Below are 23,971 nucleotides of genomic sequence, written 5' to 3' on the forward strand. Positions count from 1 at the left end.
ATTTTTATAATAAGATTACCAGTTCTAATGTGAGAGCTTTTAAGATAATTCATCACATGTAGAATCCACAGTTCTTTTCTATTCAAATTGAGACTTTGTTAGTCAATATCCTTTTTTCCTTGTTTTTTTTAGAAAGCAAAACTTTTTTTTTTTAATTCAAAGAGGATTAGATTTGATTAGAATCAATACTACAAATTTGGTATAGTTAGCAGTCTCCGGTGGTGGTGACACTCTAAAATTCGAAGTGTGACAAAATCTTGGTTGATTTGAAAGTTTAGTACAATTTAACGAGTTCGATATCACTAGATAATCTAGTGAAAGGATAGAAGGAAACCTATATACAATTGTCTCGTGATAGTTTCTATCCCTTATGAGTTGTTTGGTGCACAATATTTTGGAATTACAATCCAACATACGTAAATAACGTACGTAAATAATGCAAAAAAGATGATATAAAATTTATATTGATTTTAGCTAATTCCAACAATGAAAAACGTCATAAATGTAATTTTAAATTTTATATTGAAACTAATATGATATCTTAGTCCTGGTAACCGAAAGGTCCCCTAATGAGCTATTAGTAGCCCAAAATGTACTCTTATAATTTAGAAAATATTCTTTTCTTAAATTTCTTAAATTCTATATCAATCAAATACCATCATGTACGGAGTATAAAAATTGAAGGGAGGAAGTAGTAATAAATACAAGGTTGTTTCCAAACAACAGCCAAGGTGCAGGTAGGAACATTACGGGCCTATTTGGAAAGCCACCTGGTAATTGGAATTGGGTAGTAATTACACAGCCTAGTAATTACACTACTGTGTAATTACAACGATCTGTTTGTTTGTCATAACGTAATTACAGTGTAATTACAAGCGTGCTGTTTGGTTGCACAAGTGTAATTACACAGTCAGTTTAATTTGAAAATAAAATTTAATTATAAAAAATTTAAAATTAATATTTAAAAAATATTGCCTTTATAAATGATATTAAATTAGTTATTTAATAACACATTGTTTCTTGAAAATATATTAATTAATAATCATATATTTGTAATTAATATTGTAATAAAAATAATTGATATATATTTTTCAAATTAATATTTAATTTTAATTAATTATAAAACTTAAAAGAAGACTTTTTTTTTTGTGAGAACGTCATGGATTGGATGTTTGACAAAAAAATAATATTAATAAATATAATGCCATAACATTATTCAAATGTTTGACACAAAAAATCCGTCAAATGTAAGTGAAAAATAAACAACATGCAATGTGAAAGCAAATAACTTAAAATTGAAAATATAACCTAAATTCACAATCCAAAAGAAAAAGTTCAACATAATACTCTTATTTCAAATTCCAACATTACATAAGTAAGCTCCAACGTAACTTAAGTAAATAATTCAAAAGAAAGGAAGAATATAAGTCTATAACCCCATTCACAATAAAATTCTACTTTAATAACGTCACCCGTTATATGTCAAGTTTGTTAATAACTCATTCTTTCTAATATTAACAGGTGTAGTTTCAAATATTAAAATAATAACACGATTATGCTAAATGAATAAAATAAAAAAATACGAGCAATTACATGGAATCACAAGAAATAAAGATTGGAATGAAAAGAAAGAAAATGAAAAATAAATAATATAAAAATAAAAATAATAAAAAAGTAAAAATCAAAAAGAAATAAAAATAATATTAAAAATAAAAAAAATTAAAATAATAGAAATAAAAAAATATTAAAAATTAAAGTAAAAACAATAAACAAACTAAAAAGTAACCCTGTAATTACAGGGTGTAATTACACCCAATTCTCAGCCCCCCTTGAAAATTGGAGAGTCTAATTACACCTAATTACACTCAATTCCAACTAACTGTGTAATTACTTGATCAAACAAACAGGTCAGTGTAATTACATCCAATTCCACCCAATTCCAATTCGCGTAAAATCTAAAACTGTTGAGGACGAAACTTCCGACCGATTGCCATCTCTTTCTTTCTCAGTACCACTATCAACTCTTAACCTCTACACTCTGTTCACCTAGAATTAGGGCACTTTGCGTAGTACGTGGCAATGGCCGGTAGTGCTTTGTGTCCACATTTTGACATACTATACAAAGCAGTTCTTGATATCGGTATAAACATCCCCACTTTCCGTTCCAAATTCCTCAGCTTAAAGCAGACATTAATGGACATCGAACCTGTTTTCGCTGATATTGAGAGGCTAAGCAAAGCTCTAGATGGCCGAGACGAAGAAGTAGAGATGTTTAGGAAGCGCCTGATGAAAGGCGAAGAACTAGTTCGCAAGTGTTCCAAGACTAAATGCTACGACGCGTTGAAGAAGTGGAGTTACTCCAAGGATCTGACCAAGTTGGAAAGTTCACTGGTTAAGTTCTGCCAGATGCACGGGTTAATTCAGGTGTCTAGAGATACTAAAAAGATTCTGGTTGAGTTTTAAAAACATGGTAAGAAATTGGACGAGATTCACTCAATGATGAGAAATATGTCGTTGATGGGGTCGGGTAGTAGTATCAGATTGACAAATTCGAATGGATCTGACGTGCCTCAAGTTCCTGATTCTGTGATTGGGTTTGAAGTGCCACTTCAAGAATTGAAATTGAAGCTGCTTGATGAGAAAGATCAAGTTGTGGTTCTTTCTGCTCCTACTGGCTGTGGAAAGACTACTTTGGAACCAATGGTTTGTCAAGAGGATGATATCAAAGGTATTGCATATTTATTTTTTGTCATTAAAATGTATCTTACACTGTTATTGCTGTTAATTAGTCCTGGCTACGCCCTCCGTTGTAATTTATGTGACACTTTTTATTTCTCGAGGGTCAATTTGAATAATCTTTGAAGCTAAAATGGATTAGATCAACTCAATATTTTATAATTTAGATTTAGATATTAAAAAACAATAAGAAAAGTACTCTAAGTTCCAATCAGTCTCATGTCAATATGATTAGAAAAAAAAATACATTTTCAAATATTGATCAAAGTTTACATAATTTAATTAGGCCATTTTGCTGTGTGGTAATGACCACAAATCTCTTGGGAGGAGCTGCTCTGCGTCCTGTTTTTGACATACTATACAAAGCAGTTCTTGATGTTGGTATAAACATCCCCACTTTCCGTTCCAAATTCCTCAGCTTGAAGCAGGCATTAATTGATATCGAACCAGTGTTCACTGACATTCACACGCTAAGCAAAGTCCTAGAAGGCCGAGAACAAGAGATAGAGATGTTCAAGAAACGGTTAATGGAAGGTGAAGAACTAGTTCGCAAGTGTTCCAAGACTAAATCCTACTACGCGTTGAAGATATGGAATTACTCCAGGAAACTCACCAAGTTGGAAGATTCACTGGTGAAGTTCTGCCAGATGCATGGTTTAATTCAGCCGTGTAAGGATAGTAAAAAGATTCTGGTCAAGGTAAAAGAACATGGTAAGAAATTGGACGAGATTCACTCGATGTTAAGAGATATTTTGCTGACAGGATCGGGGAGTAGTATCAGATTGACAAATTAGAATGGATCTGAGGTGCCCCAAGTTCCTGATTCTGTGATTGGATTTGAAGTGCCACTTCAAGAATTGAAGTTGAAGCTACTTGATGAGAAAGCTCAAGTTGTGGTTCTTTCTGCTCCTGGTGGCTGTGGAAAGACTACTTTGGCACCAATGGTTTGTCAAGAGGATGATATCAAAGGTATTGCATATTTATTTTTTGTCATTAAAATGTATCTTACACTGTTATTGCTGTTAATTAGTCCTGGTTACGCCCTCCGTGGCAATTTATGTGACACTTTTCGTTTCTCGAGGGTCAATTTGAATAATCTTTGAAGCTAAATTGGATTAGATCAACTCCATATTTTAAATTTAAGATTTAGATATTAAAAAACTATAAGAAAAGTACTCTAAGTTGCAATCAGTCTCATGTCAATATGATTAGAAAAAAAATATACATTTTCAAATATTGATCAAAGTTTACATAGTTTAATTAGGCCATTTTGCTGTGTAGTAATTGTCACGACCCAACCCCGTAGGCCGTGACTAGTGCCCGAGTTGAGCACCCTGACATACCTATCCATATCTGATCACAAGCAAATAGCATATACGGCCATAAGTACTATGTGCCGTCTCAAACTATATCAAACTGTTTCAAACACATTTCAACGCAACCATATGCGGACATATAAACATCAAAAAGCCGGCAAGGCTATCAAATGTATCAAAAGCCGATAAGGTTACCAAATGTATCAAAAGCCGACAAGGCTATCAAATGGCGCAACGGCCCAAAACATATACAAATGCACGCCGACAAGGCTGCCATAACGAGTAGAATCATATAAACACAACTGTACAGAAGTAGGCACACACACCCACCAATACGTCTACAGACCTCTAAACAGACCAACCGAATCATATGGCGGGACAGGGCCCCGCCGTGCCCCTGAACGAATATATACATACATAGCGAACAAAATATGTATACCAAAAGTGTATGCTCTGAAATGAGAAGAGCACTCCAAACAGCAGAAGAGGGTGTCCTAAACTGGTGGATCACCAAACTGTGCGTCTGTACCTGCGGGCATGAAACGCAGCCCCCGAAGAAAGGGGGTCAGTACGAAATATGTACTGAGTATGCAAAGCGGAATATACAGAAAGCAAATCTGAGACATAAACGAAAGGGAAGTACCAAACATAAGTGCAAATCCAACATATCAAAATGTTTAGTCCAAAAATGTAAGTCATGCATAGGGTACAGAAGAATATGGTTGCCCGCCTGTCAATGGCGCCAATACACAGCATAACACCAGAAAGTTTCAATTCTCCGTATCCCCGTCACATATCATAACACAGCATAACGCCATACGCAGCATAACACCAAATATAAGTGGAACCCGACCCTCTTTAGCGAGTAGCTCGGTGAACCATAAACACAGCATAACTCCGGAGTATATCAAAATGCCCACGATAACAGAACCGGCCCGGGACTCGGCGAAAGGAATAACAGAATGCACGAATAGAGTCGTGAGTAGTCATATGCATAAAATCATTATCATAACTTCAAACATAAGTAAAATGATCATATTTGAAATCGGAATAATGGTCATACCAAATTCTTTCAAAGATTCTCCGAATTACATAAAGGAAGGTCGCGGGACCCACAGACGGGTATCGACCCGAATCAGGCCCGCTTATGGAAAACATACTCATTATACATCATGCAAACTCTTATAAAAATGTTGGAACAATCCGAGCCTTTATGCGAAAGATATGACATTCAAAAATTACGAAATTCATTAAAGTGAAACCTTTTTGTACAAAGTTTGGAAATCACTTCTTTCAAAAACATAATGGTTCATTTTTCATCAAATCATTCATAAGAGTGCCAAGGAATATATATAGATCATATCATGCTCGGATTTCGGATTTGAAATTTCCTTAAGGCTCTAATCTAGCCTATGTGAAACTAAGGCATGCCAAGAAAAGAAGGTTGCTTTACATACCTCGTACGCACTCCAAGATAGCCAATCTAAAGTAAATCCCAATCTACGCCTCGGGCTCCCCAAGGTCTTCAAATACGCCAACGAATACCAAACATTAGCTAAGGGCACTTAAGCCATTCATTCCAACTATTCATTAAATTCTACAGAAAATTCGGCAGCATTTCCCCTGTAAATAGGCCATCCCGAGAATTTAACTCGCTCAAAATCAACAACAACAATCACAATAACCAACCTAGCAACATCGATAATCAATTCGAAAGGCAAAATAATAATAGTAGCTCTCTTTTACACCATTCGACAACTTTCCAATCATTCAATTCAATGGCTTACTTTCAAGCCACAATATCGTTCGTACATTCGATTATTAACCCAAACCCATACTAACAACATTCAAGAACATTCTAAACAATTCACATAATATTTCCAACAATCCACAATTTTTCCAAAAGTGGCCGAAAACAGCCCCCTAGCCGTGAGCAGCCCCTAAAACCGAAACAGCCCTCTTTTCACGTTCCTCGATTTCAATTCATGTTTTGTATCACAATCCACAATATAACGATATCATTCTCATAAAATATACGAATTACATCAAACGTACAATAAGCCTTAAATCAGCCCACAAAATCTCAACGTCAATCTTGAGTCATTAAATGTTCAATTCCAACTAGAATTCATAACGACGACAATTAAAATGCTAAGCGATATTAATGCGATCTTCGACATATTATATGACCCACATTCGTCCACACTACACATATACATATGTTCATGGTTCTCATATATAAAGATTGCATTAAGTGCACAAAGTTCTCCAAATCAGTCCGCACATTTACCATATCAATTTTGGGACATTTAACTCTCATTTCCAACACAAAAGTCATCACAGCAACCATTACGATGCTAAGCGACATTAAGGTGCCCTTTGGCATATAGCGTGACTCATGTTCATCTATCACTACTCAAATATATATATATGATTCTTAGTGTTACGTCCCGTATTTTTACATATTGGGACAACCCGGACGAACTATGATAATTTAAGGCCAAGATTATTTCGGGATTTGAAGTCGGGACTTTTGACCATTTGATTTTATTTTGAGATATAAGTTATGTATGCAATTGATGGCATTGAACACTTAGGAAAAATTGGGACCACAATTCATAAAATTGGAATTAAAAATGTTGTGCAAAAATCCCTTGGTGGCCGTGTAAGTTGAAATGGTCCCACACCTTGTGTGGCCAATTTTAATTGGTCCAACACATTGTGTGGGCCAAAGACAACTAAGGGAAATATGTGGACTTAAAAGGATGACTCTAAGTCATCTTTCCCTCATTTACACTTCAACACTTGAACAAAAGAAAGACAAGAACTTGGGAGCTCCTCTTTCCCACTGTTTTCGGCCAAACCTCAAGAAAACCAAATCAATTTCTAGCTTCCCCAAAATTATTTATTTGGTACAAACCCACTATATTGAGGTCCCTAAGTAGCGTGGAAGTATCGTTTGGATCATTTAACCATTCATTGTGTCCAATTGCAAAACCCTAGCCAATTGTGGTATTGAAGAAGAAAGGTATGTTTCGCTCTTGTTTATGCGTTGTGAACGTTTATTTCATGTTGAAGTATATTAATATGGAAGAAAATCATGAAATATAGAATGTTGAAGTTGGGTCTTGTGTTTGGTATGTGGGCCGTGTGGGGTGTAGGTGTGTGTTGTGTGATTGAGTTGATAAATTGGTTCCTTGTAGCTTGTTAATTGTTGTAGAGTGGAGAAGAGAATACAAATCGTCAATATGTGTATACATGGATGTAATGTAGCCGTGTGTAGCCCCAAATGTTTGGCAAAGAATGAATTTATATCGCTTAGCGTCGTAATGGTTATTGTGATGACTTGTAGGTTGGAAATGAGAAATTAATGTCCCAAATTGACATAGTAAGTGCTGCGGACTGATTTGGAGAACTTTATGCATTTAATGCAATCCTTATATATGAGAACCATTAACATATATATATATATATATATATATATATATATATATATATATGTGTAGTGTGGACGAATGTGAGCCTATAATATGTTGAAGATCGCATTAATATCGCTTAACGTTTCAATTGTCGTCGTTATGGATTCTAGTTGGGGATGAGCAATTAACAACTCAAGATTGATGTTGAGAATTTGTGGGTTGTTTTGAGGCTAGTTGTGCGTTTGACGTAAATTGTATATTTTATGAAAATCATATCGTTATATTGTGGGTTGCGATACAAATCATGACTTGAAAATGAGGAATGGAAAAGAGGGGCTGTTCTCGGGTAAAGGGGACTGTTTTCGGCCACTTTTGAAAAATAAATAAATTGTGGATTGCTGGAAATATTATGCGAATCGTTTAGAATGTTCTTGAATGTTGTTAGTATGGGTTTGGGTTAATAATCGAATATACGAACGATATTGTGGCTTTAAAGTAAGCCATTAAAGTGAATAATTGGAAAGTTGTCGAATGGTGTAAAAGAGAGCTACTAATGTTGTTTTGCCTTTCGGATTGATTATTGATGATACTAGGTTGGTTATTGTGGTTGTTGTTGTTGATTTTGAGCGAGTTAAATTCTCGGGATGGCCTATTTACAGGGGAAATGTTGTCGAATTTTCTGTAGAATTTAATGATTAGTTTGGAATGAATGGCTTAAGTGCCCTTAGCTAATGTTTGGTATTCGTTGGCGTAATTGTAGACCTTGGGGAGCCCGAGGTGTAGATTTGGATTAGCTTTAGATTGGCTAGCTTGGAGTGTGTACGAGGTATGTAAAGCAACCTCCTTTCTTTTTGGCATGTCTTAGTTTTACATAGGCTAGATTAGAGCCTTAAGGAAATTCCAAATCCGAAATCCGAGCATGATATGATTTATATATACTCCTTGGCACTCTTATGTATGATTTGATGTAATACGAACCATTATGTTTTTGAAAGAAGTGATTTCCAAACTTTGTACAAAAAGGTTTCACTTTAATGAATTTCGTAATTTTTGAATGCCATATCTTTCGCATAAAGGCTCGGATTGTTCCAATATTTTCATAAGAGTTTGCATGCTGTATAATGAGTATGTTTTCCATAAGCGGGCCTGATTCGGGTCCATACCCGTCCGTGGGTCCCGCGACCTTCCTTTATGTAATTCGGAGAATCTTTGAAAGAATTTGTTAAGGCTATTATTTCGATTTTCAAATATGATCACTTTACTTATGTTTGAATTTATGATAAGGATTTTATGCATATGACTACTCACGACTCTATTCGTGCATTTTGTTATTCCCTTCGCCGAGTCCCGGCCGATCCTGTTATCGTGCGCGCTTTGATATGCTCCGGAGTTATGCTGTGTTTATGGTTCTCCGAGCTACTCGCTAATGAGGGTCGGGTTCCACTTATGTTTGGTGTTATGCTGTATATGGCGTTATGTTGGGTTATGATATGTGACGGGGATTCGGAGAATTTAAACTTACATCTGGAGTATGCTGTGTATTGACGCCATTGACAGGCGGGCGACCATATTCTTCTGTACCCTATGCATTACTTACATATTTTTGAAAGTAAACATATTTGATATGTTGGATTTGCGCTTATGTTTGATACTCCCCTTTTATTTAAAGTCTCACATTTGCTTTCTGTATATTCTGCTTTGCATACTCAATTCATATTTCGTACTGACCCCCTTTCTTCGGGGGGGGGGGGGGGGGGGGGGCTGCGTTTCATGCCCGCAGGTACAGACGCACAGTTCGGTGATCCCCCAGTGTAGGATACCCCTTTTGCTGTTGGAGTGCTCTTCTCCTTTCAGAGCATATCTTTTGGTATACACTTTTGTTCGCTATGTTTGTATTTATTCGTTCGGGGGTACGGCGGGGCCCTGTCCCGCCATATGATTCGTTTGGTCTGTTTAGAGGTCTGTAGACGTATTTGTGGGTGTGTGTGCCTACTTTTGTATAGTGGGGTTTGTATGATCTCATTTGTTATGGCCGCCTTGTCGGCGTGCATTTTGTATACGTGTTTTGGGCCATTGTGCCATTTGATAGCCTTGTCGGCTTTTTGACATCTTTGATAGCCTTGTTGGCTCTTGATACATTTGACAGCCTTGCCGGCTTTTTGATATATATATATGTGTCCGCACATGGTTGCGTTGAAATGCGTCTGATGCAGTTTGATATAGTTTGAGACGGCATATAGCATTTTAGCCGCATATACTATTTGGATGTGATTCGATACGTACAGGTATGTCAGGGTGCCCAAGTAGGGCACTAGTCACGGCCTACGGGGTTGGGTCGTGACACTTAGCCATCCTACACACTACAACGATTTAACACACTACAAGAATCAATTCATCAATCCAATTCAACACCCAAATACACGGCTAGAACACCAAACACACGGCCCAACTTCATCACACCATATTTCATGATTTATATCCATGTTAACATACTACAACATGAATTAAACATTCACAACACAAAAACAAGAGCAAAACATACCTTTCTTCTCCAATTCCACACTTTGGTTAGGGTTTGCAAATGGGTATAATGAGTAGTTAGATGACCCAAACAATACTTCCACGCTACTTAGGGATCTCAATATAGTGGGTTTGTATCAAGGAATAAATTTTAGAGAGGCTAAAAATGGAGTTGGTTTTCCTCCACTTTGGCCGAGAACCATGGAGTAGTTGCTCCTCACTTCTTGCTTTATTTTTGCTAAGTATAGAATGAGGAGAGATGATTTGAAAGTCATCTTTTAGTCCCACAAAAATATCTCCAAGTGTCTTGGCCCACACAATGTGTTGGACCATTTAAGATTGGCCACACATTGTGTGGGACCCTCTTCCCATACACACGGCCACAATGGCCCCTTTGCACAATATTTTTAATTCCAATTTTATGAATTGTGGTCCCAATTTTTTCTAAGTGTTCAATGCCCACAACTTTATATATAACTTATGTCTCAAAATAAAATCAAATGTCAAAAGTCCCGACTTCAAATCCCGGAATGGTCTTGGCCTTAATTATCATAGTTAATTCGGGTTGTCCCAATGTATAAAAATACGGGACGTAACAGTAATGACCGCAAATCTCTTGGGAGGAGCTGCTCTGCGTCCTGTTTTTGACATACTCTTCAAAGCCGTTCTTCATGTTGTCATAAACATCACCAGTTTCCGTTCCAAATTCCTCAGCTTGAAGCAGACATTAGTTGATATTGAACCAGTATTCGCTGACATGGAGAGGCTAAGCAAAGCCCTAAATGGCCGAGACAGAAATAGAGATGTTCAAGAAGCAGCTGATGGAAGGTGAAGAGCTAGTTCTCAAGTGTTCCAAGACTAAATGCTACGAAGCGATGAAAATATGGATTTACTCCAGGAAACTGACCAAGTTGGAAATTTCACTGGTGAAGTTCTGCCAGATGCATGGTTTAATTCTGGTGTGTAGGGTTAGTAAAAAGATTCTGGTCAAGGTAAATGAACATGGTAAGAAATTGGACGAGATTCACTCGATGTTAAGAGATATTTTGCTGACAGGATCGGGGAGTGGTATTGGACTTGTTTCAGGAGCTCTCAAGTAGGAAGGTGATGGGGACTTGTTTCAGGAGCTCTCAAGTAGGAAGGCGATGGGGCTTCATAAGGAGGACCAATGTCTCTACATCTTGAAGACTGAGGGAAATGAACCCACAGTAGAAACCAAGCATTCATCTCATAACTCATCAGTGAATGTTTTTTCTAGTGATTTGTGTATGGATGCTAATTACAGTGTTAATAATTCTGATGTTACTGCTTTATGGCATAGAAGACTAGGCATGCCCCTTTAAAAGTTATGAGGAGAATAAATGTTCTGAATTTCATACAGATGAGAGGTCATACTTGTACTGTTTGTCCTATTGCTATGCAATCAATAATGCCTTTTACTCTTAAGTACTTCTTCTTCTGTTGCTTCATTTGATCTTCTACATGCTAATATTTGGGGGGCTATATAGAGTTTCAACTCGTGATGGTAGGAGATATTTTCTAACTTTGGTAGGTACACTTGACTCGAGGACTCTGCCTGTCTGAAGAACAGACCATTAGCACTGTATGAACCTTCCCTTATTCTGCACTTTCCTCAATGGCCATATACTGTTCAAAATGAAATCTGTCTTGATCCAAACAAACATGTCAGATTTAGACGCAGCCACGGCTTGGTGGTGATAGGATATTAGGTATTACAGAGCGTTACAGGTTAATTCGACGAGTGAAGTGACTACTATTCTAATCTTATATGGTCTTCCTAGATAAATGGTCTAAAAAACCATACCTCAAGAATTTTTTTACTTCACTCTATCTGAAGACAAATTTACTCATAGCTCAAGACTTTTCCAGGTTATTGACTGGCCAATTCTGGCTCACGAAATGTTACATGCATGGCTGCGGCTTAAAGGTGGATCTTTTATTCCAAAAACACTTGTATATGATGTCCTTTTCTCTTTCTGAAGATAAGTTTTTCATTTTAATGATTACAGGCTATCCGAGTTTAAGTCCAGAAGTGGAAGAAGGTACCTGCCAAGTATTAGCTCACATATGGTTGGACTCTGAAATAATAGCTGGTTCTGGTAGTAGTTCGACTTCTGCATCTTCCTCTGCATCCTCATCATCATCTACTTCATCAAAGAAAGGGAATTGTTCCGAGTTTGAGAAGAAACTGGGTGATTTTTTCAAGCACCAATTGAATCAGATACCTCAGCAGCTTATGGGGATGGATTCAGAAGAGGTAATAAGGCAGTGCTCAAGTGTGTCTCAAGACGACACTTGATCATATCCGGCTTACAGGAACCTTCCCGTGTTAAATTTTTCAGTCATGCTGAGTGTTTCCACGTCGACTGGGATATTCAAAACAAACCTTCTATACTAGTTTTGTAGGACCAAATAGCGCATACAATTATAATCATAATCATAACACAATAATGAAAAGGTAAAAGTAAATGCACCAATAAGATGCAGATACGTTTAATATAACTTGTGTCTACTTCAAGTTGTATACTTGTTCATATAAAGGAAAACCAAACACAGTGATGCACGAGTATATATACCTTTCTTCCCGTCCCCCAAAGGTGCTTTAACGTGTTTTCTTGAAGAAGAGGAAGATTGGTCGTGTAGGGCTAATTGACTCTATATATGTATGAAGCAGCAACAACTGTATTGTATTTGCCTGCTCCTGTAATTACATGGCGGTATCCTCTTAATTTTCATCTTACTCAAGAGAACTTTTTTTTGGTTGATTTGCTTCCTTCAAGTGTGTGAGTTTCGGATAGATTGTTCTAAGTTCGAAGAAAAGAGGAGGAATGGATTAGGTTGACAGTCGAGGAGGAATGCATTAGGTTGACAGTAAAAATAGTTTTAACTATGATGAATCACTAAATTCATTGGATTGAGCAAAGCAGACAAAGAGGATTCATATCCGACAAGAGAATCATACAAACAAAGCTACAGTAATGTAAAATATGCAATTGGAACGATGAGTTCTCTCCACAACATACTCCATATTGCAGTCCCCGCGTCCAATTATTCCCTGCATTTTTCTTGCAGTTAATACAGTTGATGTTGTATATTCTGTTGAATTGCGTCCTATCAAGAATTAATATTTTGCATTCAGAGCCCATTGAGAGAAAAAAAAAAAAAAAAGACCAAAGGAAGGGAAGGGGAACTAAATATAAAGGCCACAGCTAAGTCTTAACTTTACATTTAAGAAACAAAAGTTCACTGCTGGGACCTGTCTGAACATAACATATGAGCTATTGTTCATTATGTTAGCAAGTTCTCTAGTTTTGTACATCTGTCTGGATTTTGATTAAGACAGATATTGACTTCTCGCTTCCATTCATTGACCTTCAACCCTGATATTAATATTCATCTGACACGGTCAAATAAATCATTTTCACATATCTTTTGTGGCAGGTATGTTGATTTAAGTGAATCAATCAAAACATAACAGAAGGGTTTGAACACAATGAAATGATGGACAAAAGAAGTCTGTGATGCTCTTTGACTATTCTGTAAGAAAGCAAAGTTTCAATAACAATAACCTACTCCAAGACTTCAAGTCTATTGGGCTTTTAATGTGCAGCTTCGCTGCAATTTCTTAGAGGGTAGACTATTCTGCCTCAAGTTGTCGATTTTTCCCACTTCTACTTCGAACAATCAGTGCCTCTTTCACCCACCCACAACTGAACATGTTGCTCTCTCAGCTATTCATTCTCTCAATGTTTATGTTTATCCATCAAGTGATCATCTCTGCCACTAACATTGATGGAAACGTTGCCATTTCATGTGGTGCCTCTGGCGATTTCCCTGCACCAGATGGACGAGTATGGGTTGGTGATGCCAGTTTCAGCTCTTCATTGCTACAGTTAAGGGGAAAATCTATAAAGTCAAGAGTCCCCCATCAGTTTGCTGGTTTGTCGGATCCAGTTCCTTATAAGTCAGCTCGAACGTCTCGCCATGGGTTTACTTACCAGTTTTCAGTGAAACCAGGGCAAAAGTTCATACGCTTACACTTCAAGCCAGCTTCATACAAAGGTTTCAAGAAGTCCAAAGCCATTTTTACTGTCAAAACTGGTCAGCATACCCTGCTCAGTGACTTCATCCCTACCCTTGCTGCTGATGCTCTGGGCATAAACTATTTCAAGAAGGAATTTTGCATCACTGTACAAGAAAGTGAAACATTGAGCATAACATTCATACCATCTCGCTTTTTGGAAGACACTTATGCTTTTGTAAATGCAATCGAGATTGTTTCCATGCCTGCTGGTCTGTATTTCACACCAGATGGCAATCAGGGAGTCCGTGTTGTTGGGCGAAAGCACAGATTCTACATTGACAATAGCACAGCACTGGAAACAATTCAGCGAATAAATGTTGGCGGAAACTCTATTTCATCTTTGGAAGATGCAACCATGTTCCGGGACTGGGAAGATGACTCTAATTACCTGATAGAAGTTGGTGCCTTTTCTATCAACAGCGCCGTTCCAATCAGATTTACTTCCTCAGCAACTCAAAGTGCACCAAAAGAAGTTTACCAAACGGCCAGGTCAGTGGGTGCACACTGCCATTCTAATGTCTGTAATCTCACTTGGAACATCCCACTTGATTTGGGATTCAGATACCTTGTTAGGCTCCACTTTTGTGAAATTGAACCTGCGATGACAAATAAAGGTGAAAGAAATTTCACTATTGTCATAAATAATCATAATGCTGAAGATGAAGCTGATGTGATCAAATGGAGTGGAGGACATGGAATTTCTGTATACAGGGACTATGTTGCCATTATGGAGGGTGATAGAAGGGAAGGTAAGCATAAACTTTCTATAGTTTTGCAGCCAAAGCTTGCTACAATCAGTAATCAGAGTAACGCCATCTTGAATGGGCTAGAAGTATTCAAGATAAGCAACCCTGACAACAATCTTGGCAGTGTGAGCCCTGCGCATCCTGTTACTACTTCAACACCAGAGCAATTTGTTTCGTTTACTACAAAGAATAAAATTGCAACTGTACTGACACTGATAGTCACTTTGATCAATGTCGTTGTTTATTACATTACGTGTAATTCAGAGATAAACTCTGGCAAGATGAACAATAGAATATCTTGCGGGGAGCATCAGTGTCGTCAATTCTCGCTGGATGAGATGGTAAGATCAACCAACAATTTTGATCCACAGCTTGTCATTGGGAGCGGTGGATATGGCACAGTATACAAAGGTGATATTGATGGCGGAGAGACCACTGTAGCAGTTAAGCGATTGAAATCAGGATCTAGCCAGGGGCAGAATGAATTTTGGACCGAAATCAAAATGTTATCTACGCACCGCCATGAGAACCTTCTATCCCTAATTGGTTACTGCAATGAAGGTCCTGAGATGTTATTAGTTTATGATTATATGTCTCGAGGATCACTTGCTGACCACCTCTTCAAAAAGGACACAAGTAGCTCCTCTCTCTCTTGGGAACAAAGGCTCAAAATTGCTATAGGTGCTGCACGTGGACTGGATTTCCTTCATACATCTCAAAATAGAGTTATACATCGTGATGTCAAAAGCTCAAATATTCTGTTGGATGAAAATTGGGTGAGTAAGATTTCAGATTTTGGGTTGTCCAAAATGGGACCTGGAAATGAATCAGCTACTCATGTTAGTACACAAGTCAAAGGCACATTTGGGTACCTCGATCCAGAGTACTTCCTGACTAATAGATTAACATGGAAAACTGATGTGTATGCTTTTGGAGTAGTACTATTTGAAGTGCTCTCAGGAAGGCCGGCAGTCAATCTAAAACTGCCTGAGGAGCAACATGGACTTGTAGCATGGGCCAAACAATGCATCAAGGAAAGAGAAGTTAGTAAGCTTATTGATCAGAATCTGGCCGGGTCTATCTCCTCAACTTGTTTAAAGGTGTTTGTAGGAATTTCTGTTGAATGCTTCAATGGTCATCCACATCAACGGCCTGGAATGTCTGAAGTGGTGAAAAGCCTGGAATTAGCATTAGTATCTCAGCAGAATGCAGGTGAAGACATCATTTCATTTGATGACACATCAACATCTCAGTTAAAGGTTGAAGCAAAGAGGGCATCCATCAAAGAGGATTGTAATGGCGTTGATATAGCAGAAAGGAGTGCCATTTCAAGGACAAAGGTAAAATCTGAGGATAAAAGTCTCTACATCGCTTCACCAAGATGGTGGGATTTTTTTGGCCTTTTCAGAAAAGCACCACCAAAGCCATGGAATCTTGTTCATCCAAATAGCCAGATATTACCGCATCCCAATTTACGGATGTTTTCTTTTGCTGAACTCAAGGCCGCCACCAGAAAATTTAACAATGATACGGTGCTGGGAGATGGTGGTTTTGGGAAAGTTTACAAGGGTTGGCTTGATGAGCGGGCTTCTTCTAAGAGTGGCCGCACTGTAATTGCTGTTAAGAAATTGAATTCTGAAAGCTTACAAGGATTTGAAGAGTTCCAGGTGACTCCTCTGTCCTAAATATGTAAACTCCTTTAAGTTTTATAATTGGAGTTATTTCTATTTTATGCCAGGCGCTAGCTTGCTTCGTTTTAATATAGCTGCAATGGCTCTCCTCTTTATTGTCTGCGTGAGCGACGTGACAAATTGCATAGAAGCGCTTGGCATTGATTTATTACTTGATAGTAACTCATTGCTGGGAAATGTTGGGCTGTCCGAGGTTTTTATTGTCCCATTGAGTTGAATTTCTTTGACTACTTTCAGTGGGAAAGTGAGAATTCAGAGAGTAACATATTATATATGCAGTTTAACACACGGTGTTTTCTCTAAACTTTGGCAAAGAGCAATTCCTTGAACTCTCTGGCACTTCTTGTCGTTCTCCAGAAATATGATTATGCTAATATTCAGTTGGGTGAATGGTCTAGGATCTTTGTTTGCAGTCTTGTTTTGTTGTGCAAACTTTGTGTTACATATTTTCTAAAGCACCTTTCTACTTGCTCATTCGGCAGGTTTAGTGAATAACCAATTTTGGACGCCGGCAGCTCTCTACCATCTATCCCATTGCATTTCCTTGTCTCTCTTTTTTAATTCTTATACCGTCCAATTTCATTGAAACTTGTGATCTTATGTCTTCTGCTAGCTTTAGCAGATTGATTACGATCATTATTCATTATTACCAACATCTTTGTGCACAGGTTTTGCTTTCTGCTAAGTTACTCAACTTTAGTTGGTCATTCACTAGACCTGGAATTTATTCTGAATATTTAAATGTGAAAAATTATTCCATAGTTCTGAGACACTGAGTTTTGTTGCTTGTATCTGCTAATTTTTTTCCAAGGTTCTCTTGTGAATTTCATTTCATTTGTTTATGCAGTCTGAGGTGAGCTTTCTTGGAAGACTTTCTCACCCTAACTTGGTCAAACTCTTGGGATACTGCCAGGAAGATAAAGAACTACTGCTTGTCTATGAGTTTATGCAAAAAGGATCCTTGGCAAACCATCTTTTTGGAAGTAAGAGATTATCTATATGTTTCTCAATTATATATAAGATATTCTAGATTAAAGCATCGAGGAATGTGCCTACTTCATTCTCCACCTAAACATATTTGTTCTATTTGGTTTTCTTAGGGCGCTCTGCTGCTTTGTCACTTCCATGGAATGTAAGGCTTAAAATTATGATAGGCGCAGCTCGAGGCTTGGCATTCCTACATGCATCAGAGAAGCAAGTTATCTACAGAAACATTAAAGCCTCGAATATATTACTTGATGGCGTACGTTTCCTTTTCTTCTCCCTCTGACTATTGTCACATAGAGTCTTAGCGCAAGTAATATAGAGACCACAAACCTTTTTCTTACTCGGCACCTTTCTAGTTTACAGCCAAAAGCCTAAAGTTTTGGAGCTCTTGATCACCGTATGATAAAACCTGACTAGCTAACCTATAACAGTGAGAAAAAAATATTGGAGAAAAGGCTGTTATTAATAAAACTGTTTCATGACATTCTTTAATTCCTTTTGTTTCAGTCTTACAATGCGAAGATAGCAGATTTTGGCATGGCAAAACTAGGTCCTTCGGCTACTCAATCACATGTGTCAACACGGGTAATGGGAACGTATGGTTATGCTGCTCCCGAGTATGTTGCAACAGGTAAACTTGGAGTCTGTTGGGCTTCTGCACTTGGCAATTCTATTTCTCTTGAATCACATATTGTGAGGTTTAAACATACAGAGTCAAGTCAGAATAAATATTTGTTCATACTTCTATTGTCATTTTTCTACAGGACACTTGTACGTGAAGAGCGATGTCTATGGTTTTGGTGTCTTTTTGTTGGAAATGCTAACAGGTCTACAGGCAGCAGACTCAAACCGCCCAAGCAACCAGCATAATCTGGTTGAATGGATTAAGCCACATTTATCTGATAGAAGGAAGTTGAAAGACAAGATAGATTCGCGGCTTGGAGGAAAATATCCATCCAGAGCTGCAGTTCAAATAGCACAACTCGCACTGTCATGTCTTGAAAATGAACCTAAAACCAGACCATCAATGAAGGAAGTAGTGGAGAAACTAGAACATATTGAGGCTGCCAATGAAAGACTCAACAAGGAGCCTAGAATAAGTTCGAAACATCAGACTGCTGAATATGGTCAGCAACCTTTGCACCATCCTTCTCCATATAATCCGAGGCACGATGTGAACCGAGCCTATCCACTCCCTAGAAGAGCAGAATGAATATGTTACTACTTTTTATGTATGTAAATAAAACAATATATGAAGAAACTATGATAGCTTAGTTATCCAAATACAGACAATTTCTTCTTCTTCTTTTGTCGTGACCTCTTGTATGTCTAGTTGGTGCTGTAATCTTAGTTTGTGAGGTGAATTTGTAAGGCCCTGTGTGGCTTTGGGTTGTGATTGTTTTAGTGATGCGTAAAGAGTTCATTATTTTGTACATTTAAGGAGATTCAAATTTTGAGTCAGTAACTTGTTACTATCTTATGTTATGGATATCATTGAATAGGGAGATGCCGTGGTGGTGATCCATGAAATAATACACCTGATTCTAAATGATTGCAATTTCAAATCTTTGTTGCATTCAAGCAGTCTACTTGTCACGACCCAACCCCATAGGCCGTGACTAGTGCCCGATCTGGGCACCCAAACCCATCTATCAAATGCATTCAAGTATATACCAGAAGCCGACGAGGCTATATTCTAAATTTAGACAACTCCCAGAAAAAATTCGGCAGAATTTCCTCTGTTTTACAGACTATCCAAAATAACCCTGTACACAGCAACACCAACAAAGGCCACACAGGGCTAGCAAAGCAACGTATAAACATATGCGGACCGGCCGCCTCGGCGTATGGGATCGCCCAAACAACATATACACCTATCCATACAGAAAGACCCTAACCCACAAACATGTCCACAGACCTCTAAACAGACCGACAGAATCATATGACGGGACAGGGCCCCGCCGTACCCATGAACGAATATATACAAATGCACTAATAAATATATATACCAAAAGTATAAGCTCCGGAAAGAGAGGAGCACTCCGAATAGCAGAAAGGGTGTCCTAAACAGGTGGATCACCAGGCTGTGCGTCCGTACCTGCGGGCATGAAACGCAGCCCCCGGAGAAGGGGGTCAGTACGAAATATGTACTGAGTATGCAAAGCAGAAGGTACAGAAATAAATCTGAACAATAATCGAATCAGATATATAGAAAATAATACATATCAAAAAAAAAATATCAAAATGTTTATTTCCAAAGTATAAATTATGCATAGGGCACAGGAAAATGTGGTCGCCCGCCTGTCGATGGCGCCACAACACAGCATAACACCAGAAAGTTTCAAATCTCCGAATCCCCGTCACACATCACAACACAGCATAACGCCAAACACAGCATAACGCCAAACATAAGTGGAACCCGGCCCTCGAGCGAGGAGCACGGTGAACCATAATCACAGCATAACACCGGAATGTATCACAAAGCGCACGACAACAGAACCGGCCCGGGAACCGGTGAACGATATCACAGTATGCACGAGCGGAGTAGTGAGGAATCATATGCATAAAATCATTATTATAAATCTGAAGGATAAGTAAAATAGTCATATTCGAAATCGGAATAATAATTATCACTTTTTGTTTCAAAGTTGTCGAATTTCAAAAAGGGCGTCGCGGGACCCACGGACGAGTATAGACCCGAACTGAGCCCGCCTATGAAAAACATACTCATTTTATATCATACAAACTCCTACGAAAATTTCAAAGCAATCCGAGCTTTTCTGAGGAAATTATGGGCGTTTGAAGTTTTGGAATCGCTAAAGAATGAACTTTAAAACAAAAATCAGCTTTCATGTAATCTTTACAAATTATGGATTCCAAGAACATAAGGATCAATGTTTTGCCATGACAAGGCAAGGATGCCAAAGAACAAATGCGATTCATAAACATGCTCGGATTGTGAGAATAGAGTTTCCTCGAGGCTTATATCATAGCCTATTTTAACTAAGGCATGCCGAAGAAGGAAGATTACTTTACATACCTCAAACGCTCTCCAATACGATCCAAACTCAAGCTAAATCCAACCTATGATTCGGGCTGCCCACGATCTATAAACAAGCCATAAAATGCCAAACATTAGCTAAAGACTCTTTGGGCATTAAATTCCAATTTCGCCCTTAATTCTACAGAAATTTGGGCAGCATTTCCCCTGTAAATAGGCTACCCCGAGAATTTAACTCGGCCGTATCAATCAACAACAACAACAACAACCAACCTAACAACATTAATGATCAATCCGAAAGGTAATACAACAATAATAACTCTCTTTTCCATCATTCATCAACTTTCATAAATTCAATTCGACGACTTACCTTCAAGCCAAAATCGACGCTTATACGCTCACATACTAACCCGAACCCATACCAAAAACATTTCAAGACATTCTAAGCAATTTATACAATTTTTCCAACAATCCATAAATTTTCCCAAGCTACCCGAAACAGCCCCTAACCGAGACAGCCCCCCTAACTTTTTCTTCATTTCCAAATCATGGTTCGTATCTACAATTTACATTCTAACAATGCTATTTTCATCAATACACAATTTACATTAAATGTACAACAACTTCCAAATCAGTCCGCAATATTTACAACATCAATTTGAGTCAATAAACTTTCATTTCCAACATAGAATTCATGGCGACGACGAATAAACAATAAGCGATACTAATTCAATTCTTGGCACATAAGGTGACCCATTTTCGGCTAACACTACACATATACATATATGGATGATTCTCAATTGTTCTTCACCTTACAATGATCATAATCAACTAACTAGGCATTAATTCATAATTTCAATCACAACACAACAACACCCATTTACACGGCTCAAGCTCCACATACACAACTCACCTCCAACATTTCATATTTCATGATTTTCCTCCATTATAACATACTACAAGATACAAACAACCTTTATAACACAAAAGCAAGATCAACTCTTACCTATCCTCTTCAATTCCACAAAATGCTAGGGTTTCCAATGGATGAAAAATAATGGGTTGATCGCTCCAACGACACTCCCACGCTACTTAGGGACCTCAAAATAGTGGGTTTGTACCAAAGAAATAATTTTGGAAGAGCAAGAAATGGGGGGGGGGGGGGGGGGGGGATTTTTCCTTGGGCTGGCCGAGAGCCCCCTTATTGTGGTGCTCTTCAATTCCTTCTTTTTTTTTAAGAGTTGGAGTGAAGTGAAATGAAGTGGTCATCTTTTTAACAATGCAAGACTTAGTCAAGGGTGCCTTGGCCCACATAATGAGTTGTTCCACTTAGAAGATGACACAAAGTTGTGTGGGCACCACATGGAATTTGTGGATGACTTTCCACTTCAAATTTTATCACCTTTTGTCCCAAATTTTCCTAATTGTTTCATACCAATAAATTCATGCACAACTTATATCTCAAAATAAATTCGAAGGTCAAGAATCCCGACTTTGTATCCCAAAATAATTTTGTCCTTAGCTTATCATAAATAAATCCGGATTATTTCACTGTATAAAAATACGGGTTCTAACATCCTTCCCCCCTTTAGAACATTCATCCTCGAATGTCAGATTAACCTTACCGGTCATACAACAATTTAGGGGAGTTTCCTTACTAACTGTCACAACAATACAATCATTGATCAACGATTCATTTATCAAACAACATAGTCAAATAGAGAATTGGATTACCTGTAGGCTCTGAAAATAAATGAGGATACTTCTTCTTCATATGCTCCTCAGCTTCCCAGGTCATTTCCTCTCAGTTATTGTTCCGCCACAGCACTTTAACAGAAGCCATATCTTTGTTCCGCAACCTTTTTACCTGGCGATCCAATATGGCTATAGGCTGCTCCTCATAAGATAGCTCCTCGGTGACCTGAATATCATCTACAGGAAAGACTCTGGAAGGGTCACCAATACACTTACGAAGCATAGAAACATGAAATACTGGGTGTACCGCTCCTAAGTCAGCTGGAAAATCCAATTCGTAGGCCACCTTGCCTATTTTGCGAATAATCAGATAGGGCCCAATATATCTCGGACTGAGCTTTCCTTTCTTGCCAAATCGCATAACACCTTTCATCGGTGACACTTTCAGGAACACCCAATCGCCAATCTGAAACTCTAACGGTCGACGTCGCTTATCGGCATAAGATTTCTGTCGGCTCTGGGCTGCCAACAATCTTTCTCGAATAAGTTTCACCTTATCCACGGCCTGCTGGACCACATCTGGGCCAATCAACTCAGTCTCCCCAACATCAAACCAACCGATCGGTGATCTACACTTCCTGCCATACAAAGCCTCATATGGTGCCATCTGAATACTGGAGTGGTAGCTGTTATTACACGCAAACTCAACAAGCGGTAAATGGTCGTCCCAGCTACCCCTGAAATCAATAACACAGGCACGCAACATATCTTCCAATGTCTGAATAGTGCGCTCGGCCTGTCCGTCGGACTGGGGATGGAAGGCTGTACTCAGGCTCACCTGGGTCCCCAATCCCTCCTGAAACGATCTCCAGAACTTAGCTGTAAACTGGGCACCTCTATCGGAAATAACAGACACAGGAACTCCATGAAGTCGTACAATCTCCCTGACATAAAGCCTGGCATAATCCTCAGTTGAATAGGTGGTCCGAACCGGAAGAAAATGGGCTGATTTCGTCAGCCGATCAACAATAACCCAAATAGAATCATACCTCCGTGGAGTGCGAGGTAGACCTGTAATAAAGTCCATATTAATGATCTCCCACTTCCACGTCGGTATCTTCATCTCCTGCAATAGCCCACCGGGCTTCTGGTGCTCAATCTTAACCTGCTGGCAATTTGGACACTGAGCAACGAACTCTGCTATATCTCTTTTCATACCGTCCCACCAATATAGGCATCTGATATCATGGTACATCTTCGTCGACCCTGGGTGAACAGAATATCGGGAGTAATGTGCCTCGCCCATAACCTGTCGCCGCAACCCTGCAACGTCAGGTACACACAATCTGCCTCTGTGAAATAACACTCCATCAGGTGAAATATCAAACGGAGTCTTCTCCTGTGCCAGCGCTGCGTCTCTGTACTGTGCCAGAATAGGATCCTCATACTGATGCCGCTTAATATCTTCTGTAATAGAGGACTCAGCAATACCTCGAACAGAAACCCCAACATCTCCAGAATCAGCCAAGCGAACTCCAAGACTAGCCAACTGATGAATATCGCGAACCATTTCTTTACTCTCTGATGGCACGTCTGCTAGGCTGCCCATAGACTTGCGGCTGAGTGCATCCGCCACAACATTAGCTTTCCCAGGATGGTAGAGAATGTCAACATCATAATCTTTCAGCAACTCTAACCACCTCCGCTGCCGCAAGTTCAGCTCCTTTTGCCTAAAGATGTACTGAAGGCTCTTAT

At 38.6% G+C, this 23,971-nt stretch overlaps 2 protein-coding genes and 1 long non-coding RNA gene across 3 annotated transcripts; 2 read left to right on the plus strand and 1 right to left on the minus strand.

Annotated features, from left to right (window-relative positions):
- Nucleotides 1-1,505: 1,505 nt before the first annotated feature.
- Nucleotides 1,506-13,656, plus strand: LOC132623746 (protein DA1-related 1-like). The gene is made up of 5 exons (XM_060338549.1): nt 1,506-2,728; nt 3,023-3,705; nt 11,882-11,939; nt 12,022-12,269; nt 13,454-13,656. Exons 2-5 carry the CDS (start codon nt 3,613-3,615, stop codon nt 13,460-13,462), a joined length of 408 nt encoding a protein of 135 aa, XP_060194532.1. The 5' UTR covers nt 1,506-2,728; nt 3,023-3,612; the 3' UTR covers nt 13,463-13,656.
- On the plus strand, nt 13,534-19,061 carry LOC132624729 (receptor-like protein kinase FERONIA). The gene is made up of 6 exons (XM_060339460.1): nt 13,534-13,551; nt 13,642-16,509; nt 17,381-17,516; nt 17,634-17,776; nt 18,028-18,151; nt 18,285-19,061. Exons 1-6 carry the CDS (start codon nt 13,534-13,536, stop codon nt 18,731-18,733), a joined length of 3,738 nt encoding a protein of 1,245 aa, XP_060195443.1. The 3' UTR covers nt 18,734-19,061.
- A 243-nt stretch (nt 19,062-19,304) lies between these two features.
- Nucleotides 19,305-21,642, minus strand: LOC132623070 (uncharacterized). The gene is made up of 3 exons (XR_009576087.1): nt 21,528-21,642; nt 20,561-20,627; nt 19,305-19,618 (listed from the first exon to the last, which is right to left on the minus strand). It is a non-coding gene; the product is annotated as an uncharacterized LOC132623070 (long non-coding RNA).
- Between the last annotated feature and the right edge of the window lie 2,329 nt (nt 21,643-23,971).

This window comes from Lycium barbarum, chromosome 12 (genome assembly GCF_019175385.1).
Source record: "Lycium barbarum isolate Lr01 chromosome 12, ASM1917538v2, whole genome shotgun sequence".
NCBI classification, from domain to species: domain Eukaryota; kingdom Viridiplantae; phylum Streptophyta; class Magnoliopsida; order Solanales; family Solanaceae; genus Lycium; species Lycium barbarum.